The sequence below is a fragment of the Coloeus monedula genome (genome assembly GCF_965178545.1).
Source record: "Coloeus monedula genome assembly, chromosome: 16".
NCBI lineage: Eukaryota > Metazoa > Chordata > Aves > Passeriformes > Corvidae > Coloeus > Coloeus monedula.
This window is the reverse complement of record NC_138796.1, coordinates 2,311,586-2,328,418: the sequence shown is the minus strand read 5'-3', so window position 1 is coordinate 2,328,418 and position 16,833 is coordinate 2,311,586. Positions and strand designations below refer to the sequence as shown.

Below are 16,833 nucleotides of genomic sequence, written 5' to 3'. Positions count from 1 at the left end.
TGCAGTGATTATATTATGCTAAAGGTATTATCATGGCACAATTACACCGTGAATATACTGAAGGAAGAATAATATTGATTGAATGGGAGTACTGTAAACATGCTAATATGTCTTATCATTACAACATGTGAAATGAAGAGAGGACTCCACGTTTCTGAAATTTTGTCAAAACCCCTTTATTTTATAAAAATCACAGGATCTATTTAAAAGGTTGACTGAATATATTCTGGTAGGAATGAATTAGAAATTAACTAACTTTAACTTGATGATTCAGAAATCAACTTCAATTGTCACACACCAAATGAGTTTGCCAACATAACACCACTGAACAGGTAGAGCTTGGTTTAGTAACTGTGTGTGCTTAGATTTGTCCAAGAGCTGAACCCTACATCCACAGACTAATGCCCTCCTTGCCACAATGACATTCTGTAGGAAGCACCAACAATATGGTACCTTCAAAACTATTTTCCCATTAAAGCCAGAAAACTGCACTGACCTTCCACCAACCAGAGACACTCAGAAAGCCAGTGAGGACTTATGGAGCTTTTTCCATATTCAGCAACACTGAACAGCATTTTAATCTTTTTCTTCTTTAGCCTTACACAGACTTTCACAGGGTAGTTAATTACTCTTGGCACTTCCTGCGGCAGCTGTCAGATTTGTCTTGAGACTGGCCAGCTAGACACCATCTAAATTTTTCTCTTCATCTCCCTGCCATCCATGAGGGATGTCCACCAGGATCTTCCAGATTAACTTCAGAGATCTGCCATTTTATCAGTATGGCAAAATTAATCCACCAGTAAGCTTAAGAAAATACAGTTCCCTGGAATTCCAGGTGCTGGGTTGGGATTCCTTTCCCTGATCTGCCATATCCTTTCTTCAAATGAGTTATTAGGAGTCATTATATACCAGAAATTACTTTAAATAAAGTAATTAAGGATAAAACCTATTAATGGAAAGCAACCGAACTAGGAAAACTCTGTGTAGGCTCAGCATTAGGGCTGATGTGACTTAGAGCCTACAGAGACTGCAAATGCAGCCCTCCTGAAACAGCTCAAACTGTGTTTCAGCTTGCAATTTTGCTTCCTCACATGAAACACTTACTGAACTCTTCTGTGGTTCAGCAGGAGATGCACTGACCACTGGGTGCATATTCAGTGTAGAGCTGCCACGTGGCTGTTCTGGATGGAAAAGGGAGTCCAGGTCAGGATCTGCAGGACTGCAATGCAGAGTGGAACCAGACACACCAGGTAGAACATGGCATCGTGGAGATCTAAAAAAGACCTGCTGAAACAAATGAGAACACAGCTTTCAGTGTGAAGATTAACATCCATGGTCACTAAACAAGTTATTTTTAAAGCATTCCCATTATATACACAGAGACATGCTACTGTACAGTCAATTCTAAATAAAAAAAAATATAAATATCTTGTGTATTTTCTAATTCTACATACGAATATGTATTTTACGTTGTTTTCTCTAGCTGGGAGGAATTCAGACAATTAGCACACAAAGAGTTAATTTTAATACACTGTAGGCAATCTAAGAAATCCTGCTCACTACTTTCCTGCTCATCTGCATTATGTAATACAGAAATCAATTTAAGCAAATTTCATCCAATTATAGAACAGAGCATCTGAAAAGCTTCAGTAAGACTGAAAAATCTGGAAGAGAAAGAAAAGCGGAAAATGGAAGCAAACATTTCAACATGAAATTCATTTATTAAAGTTGAAATCTGTGCTACTAACTATCCACATAGTGTGTTGTTTTAGCTGCTGAGTGCTAGACAGAAGTTATGATAATTGCACAAAATTCAGGTGTGGTTTCAAGGGCTCTTTGAAATATCAAGCCTTATTTTATTTTGTTTTAACATAAATGATTACAAGATAATATAAGCCATAAAAAGAATACATGTGAAATTAACACTCGTTTTCATTTTTTCTAATGAATGCTTGGCATTTCCTCATGTAAATCTTCTCTAATGAAAAAGAAATAAAAGCATCAGCAAATATGAATCCAAAAAGAAAATACAGGAATTAAATGAGCTCCCTTTTATGAGCAGTATGGTTTCTGACAGCTCAAAGCATGCATTTTGGCATTCATCTAGTAGCTGGAATCATTATCTACTTGCATTTTGTTAATTATGGGATTCTAATTACTTAAATATCAGGAAAGTCAACTCAAGCTGAGAAACAGCCCCTAAGTGAACTTTCTCTCCATGAGGCAGTTTATGTTATTTTCTAATTTTTTTCCTTAGCATTCAGGGATGAGATAAGAGACTCACAGAACAGCTATGGACATGATCCAAAAAACCTGAAATCTGTGAAAAAAACCCCAAACCTCAAGCAGGTTTTTGAGTAAAACCTAAAAGCTCCTCTGAATCATGAAAGAATCAACTCGTGTCTCACTCGATTTAACAGAAAAAATGTTTGCAACCTCCAACACAGCCCAGATCCCGTCCTTAGTGCAGACACAGGCTCATAAACGAGCACAGTTTATCTCAAGTCATGTACATGCTAATGCTACATAAGAAAACAAAAGCCCACAGGCTCACAAGCGAATCACTTAATCACTCAGGCAATTGCATTTATGACTGGAAGTGTTCACTAGCAGGCCACTGGTCCATAGCCAATGTTTATTGGCAGTGACAATAATTTACCATTTGGAGTTGTTTACTGGCCTCTATCCAAATGCATTTCCAGTGCACCTACAAGGGAAGGAGCCCACACCATGCACAGCTCTGGCACAACTGCCCCCAGGGACTGCAGGAGCAGTGCCAGCAGGGAGGCCACAGACACATTACTTAACCACCTAACGATGAGAACAGGACTCAGACACAGTTAACAGGATGCTGGGGCTTGCATTTGGCCTGTTGTGCACACTAAAGAGGATTGCAGCTTTCAGTACTAACATTATTCTGTCTTTACACAAAGAGCATCTGCAAAGTTACTCACACTCTGCAATCCTAATTTGGTTTCACTGGAACAATGCTGATTTAAGAAAATAACATTACCTATTGTACTGTAAAACCTTAAGTTATTGCAAGAATTATGAAAAAATATGTATAATACACGAAACAAGGAATGGTGAAATATTTCATTAAGGGACTGGGATAAATCAAGAGCAGAGCTTGGATTTTATCATGATTACAGCTGAACAAGTACCTTCAGAAATTTCCACATCTATGTTTCTTTTTGCACACACAGGAATAAAACATACAATGTTTCCCTAAAGAGCCCTAAAATCCCTCCGAACAGAATGTCATGTAGTTCAGTAATTCAATATGAAAGCATTAACAGTTTAAAGTGCTTTCAATAAATAATGAAGAGTTGCTGCCAAATAACTTCGTTCTGAAGAATGAATTTGAAAAGCACTTTCAAGAGAAGCTGCTGGTAGTTGCAGTGGCTCTCCAGAAGAGGGAGGTTTTAAACTAGGCATTTTTTCTGTAGCAAAGAATAAAAAGAATCAAGCCAAACTAAAAAAACCCAAACAAGAACAAAAACCATCTCAAGCCATACAGGGCAGGTACTGCTTTGCTATGATGATGGAAGAAAGGAATAATCAAGACACCCCATTCTGCAAAGTACTGCTCAAATTTTAAGGATATTAAAAAACACTTTCCCCGACAACGTGCTGAAGTTCTGTGTAGTGACCACATTTCCTAAGGACGTGGCACAATGTGTGAGCAGAGGGGAAGGATCCCCTGTGAGCTGCTGGCAGTACTTTGTCTAATGCAGCCCCAGGTACCATTCCAGCCCATTTCTCCAGCTTGCTGAGATGCCCTGGGATGGTGGTGTGACCCTCTGTGTACCTGCCACAGCCCCAGCTTTGTGTCATCCCCAGACTTCCTGAGGGTCCATCCTGCCCCATCATCCTGGTGATTAAGGAATGCAGCCCAGACAGGCAATATCCACTGCCTTCCCCTGCCCACCAGGCAAGTCATTTAACTGTGGAAGTTTATCGAGTTGGTCAAGCATCACTTCCCCTTGGTGGAGCCATGCTGGCTATTACTGATGATTTTATTGTCCTTACTGTGCCTGGAGGTTTTCAGGAGTAGCTGCTTCATCATTGTTGCTACGGTTTAACTTTCAGTTCAAGAAAAAGTAATAATTATTAATAAAGTAAGTTATTAAAAAATAACTTAGAACACAGCAAACAGTGTATAGACTGCATATTCTGCCTTCTCTCAGTAAACAACATTGCTGGAAACTCTTAAGACATATTTATTCAGGGCCCAAACATTTTGTTAACGCAGAGTAAGGGTCCTCTGTACAATCTTCACAAATCACTGCCACTACACCTAATAAAGCAAATACTTTCCTAAACACTTAACAGATATTGCCAGATTTGGAGAAGGAGGAACAACAGAGCTGAGATTGTATTGGCACGGCTCATAATACTTCATTTTCTGCAATTCACATGTGTGAAATGCTTTTTCCCCCCCAAAACAGTTTGAGCCTATTTTAAACAATCTCTTGTATTTAATTTCTGTTTGTCCCCAAACAACTTTGTCCTAGTGCAAGAGTATTTTAACTGTCTGCCTATGGCTGAAATACAAGATCAGCCAATAGGTTTTTAATATATGTAAGTAATTTTAGCTCAGTCAATGGTCTGAGTACATTGCCAAGGGCAAACTGACTCCCTAGAAACAACTTTTGAGTTTTCTGGTCTTGGTGGATTGTGTATCAACCCTGTGCTCCATCTGCAAGCAAAGGACATCCCATTCACACACTACATATACAGGAAACACAGGCAAACTGCTTCATATCTAAGAAATTATTTTTTGAAAGGATGGGCAAAAGAAATACTAAATAATATATTTCAGGGGCTCTGATTCACTTATCTCAGCTTTGTATGTTTTATGCTGTTCCTGGCCCTAGTGAAATAAAATTCCAGCATGACTCAAGTGAATAAACAGATTTTACAGGTTGAGCATTCCAAGTATTTCAAATCTGTATATAATAAATTTATTGTTGCTATAGTCCAGGGGCTACTTACCAGGGAAAAAAGATTCATGACTACTGTGATTTAAAATCTATCCACAAAGGGATCATTTCTCTGATTGAAAGGGATCAGAACTGCAGTTTTTATGTTTCAAATCTGAATTTCTCTGAATCATCAAGATGAATATATTCAGCCCTCTCATATCCACATCCAGTTCAACCTACCACTCTTCCGCAAAAATCATTCATCTTATTTGACATTATAATGAGGTTCATGTCCTCTTCACATCATCTCACTGGCTATCTACAGAATGCATTAAAACAAGCTGTTCTCACACACAGCCTCAAACTTAAGCTGCCTTTGCTTCTGTCTGGATGCATTTCTGAAGACCACCTGTTGTTCTTTTATGTCATGCTTGTCTTCACATATTTTTTTAGAAAACTCCTCAAATACAAAATGTTCTCCTAACCTTAGGTGACACATAAGCAGAGCTTTCTCCCTCAGGAGCTATCTCCACAAAAGTTCATATACAATTGTGTTTCCCTATTTCTTGAGGGTTTTACTAAAAATTTAGGAGAGCTATGTAGTTCTCAGGATATTCATGTTGTTCCCTCAAGTAAATCCTAATCAGGATTTTTCCATTTAGCCCTGACTTCAGTTGTTCCTTATGTTGCCACTTCCTCCTGATGGGTCATAAATACAGCCTGTGACCCTTTCAGTGTGGTTATTCCCCATTAATTTGTTTTTATAAAAGCCCACACATGTCCAACTAACCAGCAACCACAGCTTTATGCTGTATTAAGGTCTCCAGGGACTGCAATGAAATCATTAGCATTAGAATGGTAAGTAGTATTGGAGCCAAGATTATACACTCCTACTCGAGGCAAATTCCCTCCCTCCAGTGACCATACTGCTTTCTCTCAAACAAAAAATGGATCTTATTAACATTGTATATTATATATTTAAGGAAGTAGGTTTATGAGGTAAACAAAATGCAGAAGCCAGGACAACATGGATCTTAATAAGAGCTACTAGGTGATCTCAAACTTTTTTAAAAATTTTTTTGCAAAAAAACAGGAGCTGGTCAACTACTTTGCTTTCCAAAATTAGGCAGATATCCTCATGTATATTGTTTAATAAATTATTTACTCTTTAAAAAACATTTGTACTTCTACACAGACAAAAACAACTGATAAGTATTTTTAAAGTGTGTATGTTTTTGAAGTTCAGTTGATGCAAACTAATTGCTGATCAATTTGCCTTTTAGATTACAGAGCATTTCACATTATTTTCTAAGATTTAAAGTATCTCTTTTGAACTCACCTTATATCAGGATGACCAGGTACATTATTCAAGTTGTAATATCCATAATGATTTAGTATTGTAACCACAACCATTGGAGCCAAAGATTGGGCAGGCTTGGTAAATAAAGCATTGGTACCAAAAACCATAGAGGAAAGTGGTAATCTAAAATATTTGGGGAAAAACCAAATTAATGCACAACACAAACTTATTAGTGTATTAATTACAATCGTGATTTTAAAAAGCTTGAAATCCTGTTAATATGCAAATGCTAAAAATCATGACCCTTAGCTTTATCTAGTTCACACATTATAGCAAACAGATCTATTAGCACAATGAAATTTGAATTCATTTGGAAATTAAAGGTTACAAACCTCTGAGGGGTGCATATAAATATATATATATATTAAAAAATATATATATATATGCACACATATATACACACACATACAGCTTGGCCCCAGTTCTGAAGTGACTAGTACTCAAATTCAGCTTTGTGCACTTTGAGTAATTACTGAAGTTAAATTAGACTGAACAGTGCATGGAGAATTAATTACAACTTAAGATTTTGCATGCATAGGCCAGAAAACGAGGCAAATTTTTCCTCATGAAAGCAACAGATCTCCCCTTTGAGGGGCAAGTTCTTTAACAGGGCTGAATCTGCACTTACATAACCACTGATGGAACCAACAGGAAGTTATGTGCACTTTGATAAAAATCCAAAAGATCAGTGAGTTGCAATATGCTATTCTGCAGCAGGTTTTATCACTTTTATTTCAGGGAGATAATGGAACCAGTTACACTTTGAACTTTGCACTTTAGCTAGCATAGGCAAAGCTTTCTTAACACCTTTTCCATCTTAAAAAGGCCTTATTCAGAAAATTCATACATGATTATAGATGCATCGAGTTACAAAATAATTCAATTGAAGCTAACAAAAATGAAGCCACAAAAATTGGGAGGACTTGGCTTATATTATAGAATGATAGAAACTAGAGATGACCTAATAATCTAAGTGACTCTACTGAAGTAACTGCAGGAAACTTGAGTAAAGTTCTGATCTTTACTTATGCTAAGTTGCTCTCCCAAAAAGTACTTCTGTATCAAGGACCCCAGATCATTTACTGTCTTTACTTTGACATAATTTATTACCAAAGGGGAACAAGGCAAACAGCATGTGTAAAAAAAACCAGACTGACATACCTCCTCTTGTGCTTTATTAAATCTGCATCGACAATATCTGCCAAAGGCAAATTGAACAAGCTAAATGAAGCTTGCACAATTACCCTGAAGAAAAACAAAATATTGAAGATGTTCATAGTTCTTATATTCACTTTCATAATGAAATTGTAACTGACATTCTAACACAAACACATCAACATTGATATTCTGCAAACACACAAAGCTGAGATGTTCTTTAAAACTTGGTGATCTATCTGAAAGCATTGCTGGATCTGTTCTTAGCTGAGAAGTAGAGATCAAGATGCAAACCTAAAAGTGGGGGGGGTTTCCTGCTTTTTTTTCCTGGACATTGGTGTATAAGGTCATGAACACTTTCACAATAAATTCACATTATCAGTAAATGTCATTTTAAATGATCAGGAGAAAAGAAACACCTCAGAAAAAGGAGAAACTGAAGATTTGCTCTTGAATCTGGAAAAGACATGATCACATGGAAGATAAACTTCAAGATGGAAGAATTACAAAGAATAGCTTACATGCATTCCTATGTATGTATTTACAGTGTATATAGCTGTATATAGATATGCATTTAAACACACACATAAAAAGCTGATTCTTAACAAATAGCTAAATGAAACAAATTCAAGTATTACAGTTTCTGTGTCTTATTAAATTTTGGGTGTGATGAGCTTTTACTAACAAGATACAATAACTAGCACTTTAAACATACAGTCTTTAGGTACCTTAGATTTTTTTTCTTGGAGAAATCAAAATACATCTTCATCATTTAAAACATGCAGATAATGAAATTCAATTTATTGTTCACACAATTCAGTGTTAGAGTAGCCCATGACTGCAATACTGAAAATAAAAATGAAAACAGGGTGGGGAGAGAAAGAGAAAGAAAAGGAGGGCAGGAAAGAACACGTGGAAAGACAGCAATGAAAAAGAGCATGAGGAAATAAAAACAAACTGCTGTAACACTATTCTGATACAAACAGTTCTTTATCTTTAAATAAGATTCCCATGTATCATTATATGCTTATGTGAAAATACTACTTCTTGGCATCTTACTACTGAGCACCAGTGGAAATGTGACTCAGTGCTGGTTACCCAAGAGATACCTGAATTACCCAGATTTGTCTGCAGTGCAGCACACAAATGGTCCTGCAATAAAGGGTGAGGTCTGAGCTTTCGAGCAAACTGACTCTGGGGAGTTCCTCTGCTGAGCTCTTCCATGTCTAGTGGAAAATATGAGATTCTCCTTCCCTTGAATCTCAGGTTAAAGTGACTGAAGGCATGTGCCTGCAAAACGTAATTCCTCTTTGTATTTTAAAGCTTTTCTTTTCTAAGCATAAATTAAAAGCTGAAACAAAATAAAATAAAAGCTGGGGAAAAAAGCTGTTATCTGGAGTTTCAACTTTTCTGACAAGTGAAACAGAATGAAAACCATGAAAGCAGAGGCAGAATCTTCATGGTAATGAAATCAAGTGTCTGGTCTGTTAGAAATATTTCAGCTGTGTCTATGAACAGGGGAGTGTATTTACTTACATGTTTGTTGTGACATAAAATGCCAACAGGTAATAGTGTTCTTGCCCTAGAAGACACATGACAGCAGCAGCTACTCCTTCATAGTAAAAGGAAAACAAGATGATTCTGTAATAACCAAACTTCTTCAACGAAGCATGACTGAGAAGAACAAGGCACTGAAAAGACAATATATACACATACAGGATGAAAAGATACAGTGTCTCAGCATTAGGAGAGCTATAAAACACGGGCCAGACATAAATTATTACAGCCTTTAAAGAAAAAAACCTGACCAACAACCCTTTCTAAGAAGTTCAACAAAATAAAAAAATAGAAATTGAACAAAGAAACTGTCTCCTGGCTCCTTCTATGCTACCTCTACCAGGTAGTCTCCTTTCACTCAAAAACTAGCCAGCTGAGAACTCCCATATCCTGAGGGAAATACTGTTTCCCACAGTGCCTAACTAATATTTAATGCTCATGATCTTTACTTTTGATATCCCTGAAAGTATTAGCTTTGCAGCATGATAACTGTAAATCAAGCATCTTGCCATTCAACTGCTGACAAAAAATAATTTCAGTAATTGCTTTTTCATTAATATTACTATTTTCATTGACATTTCTAGAAATCAAGCACGATTTTTAAGTTGGCAAAGCAAGCTCACCAAGACAGCTTTAACTAAGCAAGTGAGAGGCTTTACTAGCAAGCAGAGGAAGGCAGAAGCCAGTGCTTGTGCATGGCTGAGTTTTAATTTTGCCAATCTTGGCAAAAAGTAGATTCTGAGAATCGAGTGAGTGACTGGCAAACTCATGAAAATGATATTAAGTGCTGATTATAGTATGAACAAACTAAGTTCTTCTACATTGTTCCTCATTTTCCACTTCCAATAGGACATTCTGTAATGAATTGTATCTTTTTATTATATGGGCCTTTGTCACCATCTACACGGTCCTCATCTCTGTCACAAATACACAAACTGTATAAAGATACAAGTTTTCTCCTTTCTTCTCTGTTACAGAGATGAACTGTGTAATATTCAGATGAAGAACAGGAAAGAATTTTCCTTGTACAATTGTTCCCACACTGAAGTGCTTTTTTAACATAACAAATAAAACCAGGATGCTACAGTCAGACAAAGATTACCATGGCAAATGCTATTGTAAAAAAGCTCAAGATTTCTACTTGATCAGGGAGATAAAACAAATCTGGAAAGTTGGTATAAGAAAAACATCTTGTTATAAGAAACTTAAAGCATACTCTTTGCCCCTGGCTGCTTTCAGGGATTTTGCTGAAAAGTGCCCCTACTAGAAATACTAAGGGATCATTAATGCCTGCTATTGTAAACATCATGTTCCTGTCTCCCTGTAATTGCAAAATAACCCTGTCTCAGGAAGTACTTATGACTTAGAAAATTCCTCACTACTTGCACATCTCTAAGACTTTGTAAGGCAAATACTAACAATGATGCAAATTAAAAGTTGTTTGCCTGTGTAACAGCAACATTTTCCTTGTGGGCAAGTTGTATTCCTCACATCCACTACTAAAAGGAACCTAAATCAGAAGCTGAATTCTAGTTTAGCAGAGGCCACTGAAGCAGAGTTCATAAAAAGGAGCTTTATTTTACAAGGGTCGGGTGTTTTTCCAGTAAGTGAAGTTCAGGACACTTCCATCAGAGAATTCTCTTATTCTATCTTGAGCTCAAAGGGACAAAACCTGAGAAAAATAAGGTCACGGCAAACCCTCAACGGTTCAGTGACCTTGTAGACAAAGAGTCTCTGGGGAGCAGAGAGAGACTCATTTTCTGAAAGATTGTTCTTTTCACACTGTCACACTGATTTTATCAATAAAAGTGATTGCTACATATTAAATGTGAAATTATTTAAGCTTTCCTAACTTCTGTAGCTTCTCATTTATTTCCAAAGTTCATTATCTAATTTAATCAAAGTTCATTATCTTTCTAAGTTCATTATCATAGTCTGAGCTACAGGGGAAAAAAACCCAAAACCATTAAACCTGTGGTAAGAACAAAAGCTGAAATTAAAGACAGTTAGGAGTTATGGAATTAAAGATAGTTAGGAGTTATGGAACAGAAGGTATGTTCAGGATCTGTATGTTTTACACGCAAAAGCCAAAATGGGAACTGAAATTGAGCTGTGAATTCCAGTTGCAATTGCATTTATCTTCTTATAGATACTACTTATCAAAACCCATTACAATTTAATGAACGTAGCAGCCTGATTCTGAGAAATTCTCAACACCATCAGCACCTATGATGAATGTCAGGATAGTCAGATTTTGAGTATCCTGACTTTCAACATTTAACAAGTAAACACAGAAAAAGTTCTAAAAGATCTAGAGAAAGAAGCTAGAAGGCAATGAACAGAGGAATATTTTGTTTACTGCAGATGCATATGTTCACATTCTGTGGGGTATATTTTTGCTGCTTTTCTTGTTGTCACATATTACTCTTTGGGGTTCTCTTTCTCTTTTCAGTTCATCACTCCTCTCCCCATCCCTGACTGGGCTCTTAAAGGTATGTCTCTCTCCCCCATAAATATTTCTGAGCAAGAGATCAAACAACAAAATAAATGTATTATTCTCCAAAAGCAGCTGTTTAGAGTTTTGTTTGGTTTCCATGGCTGAGATACCACATATTTCAACAATGCTTTTAATACCTTATAATTTTTTCTGGTATTTTGTGCAGCTTATTTCAGAAACTTCCTGAAGAAGAGCTCAGCCTTTCATTAGTAATATACAATATTACAAAACAAAACAAAGAAAAAAAGAATTCAGAATTCTGTAGCTGTTGCTTTTAGAAATGTTTTATCTTGGCCATGTTTTTCATTCCTTTATGCTTAGGTATTATAAGCACTGTAGGATATGAAACATTCATTCCTTGCCTACTCATGTCTCACATTGTTTTAAACAGATACTCTACCAGCCTGCCTGTCTGCCCTCTCTACCTCTTACATTTGATCAGCCTGCACAGACGTACTTTCTTTTTCTAGAGCATTGGGGAGTGAGATTTATTACTCATTTTGGCCAATGCCTTATGCCAAATACAGCATTTTTTCAAGCGTTAAATGGATTCTGTGAACTATTAAAACACCAGGTTTTCATACTTAGAAATAAAAAAGTATGACTGCCTACCTGAGGACAAATAAAACCTGCTCCATACATGATACTTCTTACTGAGGAAGAAAGGACATCCTTAGGAATAAGATTATCTGCAAAGATCATCATAAAATTGTTGTAGAAGGCTAGGTGGAAGACTTGGAAGAAGTTCATTGTTACAAAACATAGAAAGTTCTTCTCTGTCATGATCTGTTTGGTCAATGAAACTACTGAGGCCAAGGAGAAAGCTCCATCACTGTTTTCCAGATTAGCATTCTCTGTATGGATTTCTCTCTGCTCATATTGACTTGTGCTGTATTTACCTGTGCAACACATACAAGCTGTTGCTAACGCTGCAATCAAAACAGTGAATGCCTGAAAATAGGCAAAGTTTTCCATATTATCTGAGATGAGACCACAAAAGAGAACACTTGTGGACCCAATTAACGTTGCCACTTGGTTGTACTTGATGAGCTGGAGCCTGCTCTCGTGCCGGGTGGAGCTCTCGGCGAAGAGCGCGCACTGCGCCAGGAGCACAAAGGTCAGCAAGGCGTCGAAGGCGCACAGCGAGACGACGAGGTGCAGGCCACTGAGCCAGTCCCCCTCCTCGTAGTGCCCCCAGGGGAACCAGGGCAGCAGGAAGGCCAGCCCATACAAAGGGGCTCCGTACAGAATGGAGAACTGGCGCCTTGCGCAGCACCTCAGCTTGGAGTTGTCCTGTATGTACCCAAACAGGGGGTCATTGATGGCATTCCAGACCATAAACACAACCTGCCACGAGCAAGGGAATGTGTCACTACTGTCACTCTTCTACAGAGGTTTACACAAACACAACAGATTTATTTAAAAGAAATCTCTAGTCAGACAATAAATAAATACATAGAAAAGCTACTCAGGTCAAAACAGACTCTAAACCAAATTCTTATTCGTATTCATAGGCTTATAGAAATCTTGAAAAAATAAGAGAGTAAGTAGGTAGGTGACCAACTACATCTGAAATGAACTGTCTCTAAGACTTCACTCTTTCAAAACCTTATATATCTGGGCTTTCATCCTGCAAAGCTCAGATATTTTTCTCACAGCAAGTTAATTCAAAACATGAGCTGGCCCATTACTTTCAGGAGACCATTTACAACAAGAGTTACTCATGTGGATAATGACTCGCAGGATAAATGCAGTATTTAAGTACTTAAACAGTCCATAGGAAAGCACTAATGTCAAACTTATCTATGGAGCTGAGGTGCAAGATCAGTTTAGAAAATTACTTCAGGCTATCAAAGGTAAAAATCTTTTCAGCAATTAAGTCTGGAGATTTTTACTCTATAGGCTGTAAATAATGTGGTTTATGTGTACGTTCCGTTGCTTATGGATTACCTAAATTCAAAGATAATTTACTGTTAATTAACTGCAATAATTCCAAAATTAATCTGTCATTAAAAGAATCACTTTGTTGTAGTAACACTGCTGCGTAGCACAACATGGTAATCAAACTACTCCATTGTTCAGTACCTGTGCTTCATGAAATGCTGCTTCTGAAATTTTGTATCGGTTTAGGAAAAGCTTAACGTAGTAGAAATTAAAAATACTGTTCATCATTCCAGCACCTAAGGTTGTCATGGAATATGCCAGCGCATTAGCATGAATTCCCCAAAGGATCTTCATCTTCCAAGAGTACAGCTCTCTTCTTCCTCAAGTTACAAAAGAGAATTACAACAATTAGTAGAATAATTTTCCAAATTAAAATAATATGGGGGATTTGCTTGTTTCAGAGGTGCAGAAATGGATTCTTACAGGAAAATTTTCCCATTCTTCCTTTTTTTTTTAAAATCAGAAACACATTTTACTGAGTTGTTAGACACTGAGCCCAAAATAATAAGAAGTTATTAGGTGACATTTCTAAGTATAATCAGTGCTTAAAAGTCAATGGAACAAGTAGACAAAAATTTAAAAGAAACCCTTCCTAACTGATGCACAGATTCCACTTAAAAACCTACTACTGCTAACACTCATCTTGGTGTAGAGTTCAAAGTAATTGTACACATTTTAGATCTTTCTTGCTAGCTATATATTCTTAAAATTATGGACTGTGTTGGAATAAAGTGACTCAACTCATATCCTTACGTATTCCATTGCAACGAAGGTCAAATGCAGCGTGCAGGTAGGGGAGTATTTCTTTCAAAACAAATACCAAGTTTTGCCCTTCTGTTTTAAAATATTAATTGCTAAGAAGTCATGGAAACAGTATTTTCACCTAATAAACCATGAAACAATCAAAACAAAACATCTTTTAATTAACATTTTCATGGTATGGAAGACTGCATGTAAATAAAACACAGCAAGTAACACACAGCATTTTACATATGCCCAAATAACAGAGATTCAGCCCAAGAATAAAGATTTCTTTAATCTATCAATGAATTCAGACAATTAATTTTTAAGATGCTGATCTTTTCCATCAATTACCTTAGCATGTTTGGTGTAAACTATGCCAAGAAAAGAGCCAACTCCAGTAAACCTCTACTTTTTAAAGCTGTTTAATAGCTACCTAACAATAGTCCTTGACCATACTTGATTCTATAATCCCAATACAAAAATACTGCCAGGTATCTGTTTTTAACTGAGACTTTATTCATTTTTACATCTGTTGAAGGAAGCTGTCTCCCATTAATTTGGATACTTCAAGTTCAAATTTTAGTCTTACTATGCAGAGCTTTACAACCTGCTTTATGTCAATAGTTCACACTTTGCTCCTCTGCATATTAACAGTTTTACCCTAAATGCAATTTTCACATATCCATCAAAATACCTCGCCTGAATATCTGCTTGATCAGCAGCTCTATAAGCAGCTCCCTGAACTCCTCATAAAAATAACCATGGAAGAAACAGGAAATGAAAGCCAAGGCTGTTTCCAGCCTTCCTGTGGTTTACAAGGCGGCTGAAGAGAGGCTGCTGTGCAGGAAGGGAGGAACTTCCGAATCACCAGGGGAGGACCACGCAAAAGCCACAAATCAGGTAGGGACTGGGGAAGATGGAACAGGCAGCTTTTCCACCCCCCAACACGGAAAAAGGAATCTTGAAGAATAGTAAGTGTGGATGCACTTTTGCACATATATGTAAGGTGCTGGGATACGAAACGAGACGCAAAGAGTAGGTAACCTCATTCTATAGCTAAGAAAAAGAACCAGCTGACAAACAACTGGAACCCTAGGATTTGTTTTTATTAAAGCCAATTTATTTCTAAGAATATGACTGATTTTTTAAATACTTGAGAATTACCATGATATATACCTTCAAACTTGTTTTTCTACAGCCATAGAGACAATTCCATTTTCAGGGGACAAAATTTTGCATTTTTGCAGCAAGTTTGGTTTCACAATCTTTTACTGAGAAACCTATAATGAATAAAAAGGTTATTGAAAAGATGTCCAATTGAAGTATTTATTTTTAAAAATAAGTTTGATATTAATGTAAAAGTCATGACAGTATATTATTAGCAAGTGTCACATTTGCTTTTTCAAACCTTCACAAATATCCTTAATGAGATTATTTATATAGTGGATATTAGGGTTTTGGAAAGGTAGATATTTCACCTCTCTTTCTACCTGGAGCACCCTGCACAGGTCTTCAAAATGGAGAATTGGGAGACTTTCATTTCCTTCAAATTCCATAAGCACCAAGAATAAAAGTGCTTCACACTAACATTACCAGCAAACAGTCACTTCTCAAATCATGTTTGACTCGATTCCTTCTGACACAAATAAAAATGGCCCTCTCAGTTCAGAAAATTTGAAAGAAGGTATTTGAAATTTCATCAACAAAAATCTTCTAACAATGCACAAACTGGCCTCTGGTACCGTGACTAATTGTAATTGTGCAGGGCCTGACACAACTCTACCCTAATTGGTACATCTGGTTCTGCACCTTGTTTATGGAATAGGTTCAATTAGAAGTTGAGGTACCACACTTCCTTCCCCAGATGTTCCCTTTAATAGCACTACAATGAAATCATGCATGAGCATCCCCTCCCTCTTCTTAATAGTCAGCCTTTATATTGAGTACGTAAAAGCACGGGCGCACATTTTGTGACTCACAGAAGGCAAATCGGTTTCAGAAATGTCTAGTGGTTACAACTGTGTTAATACACAGAGGCCAAAAGAACAGGCTGTTCGGGCCAGTGAGATACAGTGTGACATTACCTGCGTTTCTCCCAGAGCGGGATGACAATTGCTAAAGGAAACTAGAACACGAGTCTAAAGAAGAAAAGTGGATTCCAAGAGATAATAGCAAATGTTGCCTGAGGCACACTAGCTGACATCCTGCCCTGCCGTTCTGGGTCCCAAACCGCTGTGCCATGCCCACAGCCCTGACAGACTGGTTGGACACACGTATCTTCCTCATCCTCCTGACGTGACTTGCACCACATTAAGAGTGAAGTCAGAATAAACGCGCTGCTAGTCCCGAGGGTAGCACTGAGGGGAAATGCTCAGGGGCTGCTCACAGAGGCAGCCGGGCTGTGGCACCGGCGGTGCCCGCTCGCCGGGCCCGCGCTGCGGGGCTGTCCCGGGGCTGCGCTCCCGCCAGGCGGGGGCTCGGGGAGCTCGCACGACTGCACCTTTGGAAGGGCTCATCTGCTAAGAACAGGGAAGTTACGCTCGTTTTCCTCAGCAGGTCCCTCAGGACAGGAACACGGCTCCCTCCGCTTTGTGCGGAAGACAGCCGAGAGCGAGCGGCGGCCGCCCGAGCGAGGTGAGCGGAGGGAG

The 16,833-nt window shown here is 37.8% G+C and overlaps 1 protein-coding gene across 1 annotated transcript; it reads right to left on the bottom strand.

Moving 5' to 3' along the window:
- Positions 1-1,154: 1,154 nt before the first annotated feature.
- On the bottom strand, positions 1,155-13,735 carry LOC309579038 (transmembrane protein 180-like; the record flags this gene model as incomplete). Its single annotated transcript, XM_082292054.1, has 6 exons — positions 1,155-1,284; positions 6,268-6,411; positions 7,450-7,533; positions 8,980-9,134; positions 12,110-12,844; positions 13,583-13,735. 6 exons carry the CDS (start codon positions 13,733-13,735, stop codon positions 1,155-1,157), a joined length of 1,401 nt encoding a protein of 466 aa, XP_082148180.1.
- Positions 13,736-16,833: the final 3,098 nt, after the last annotated feature.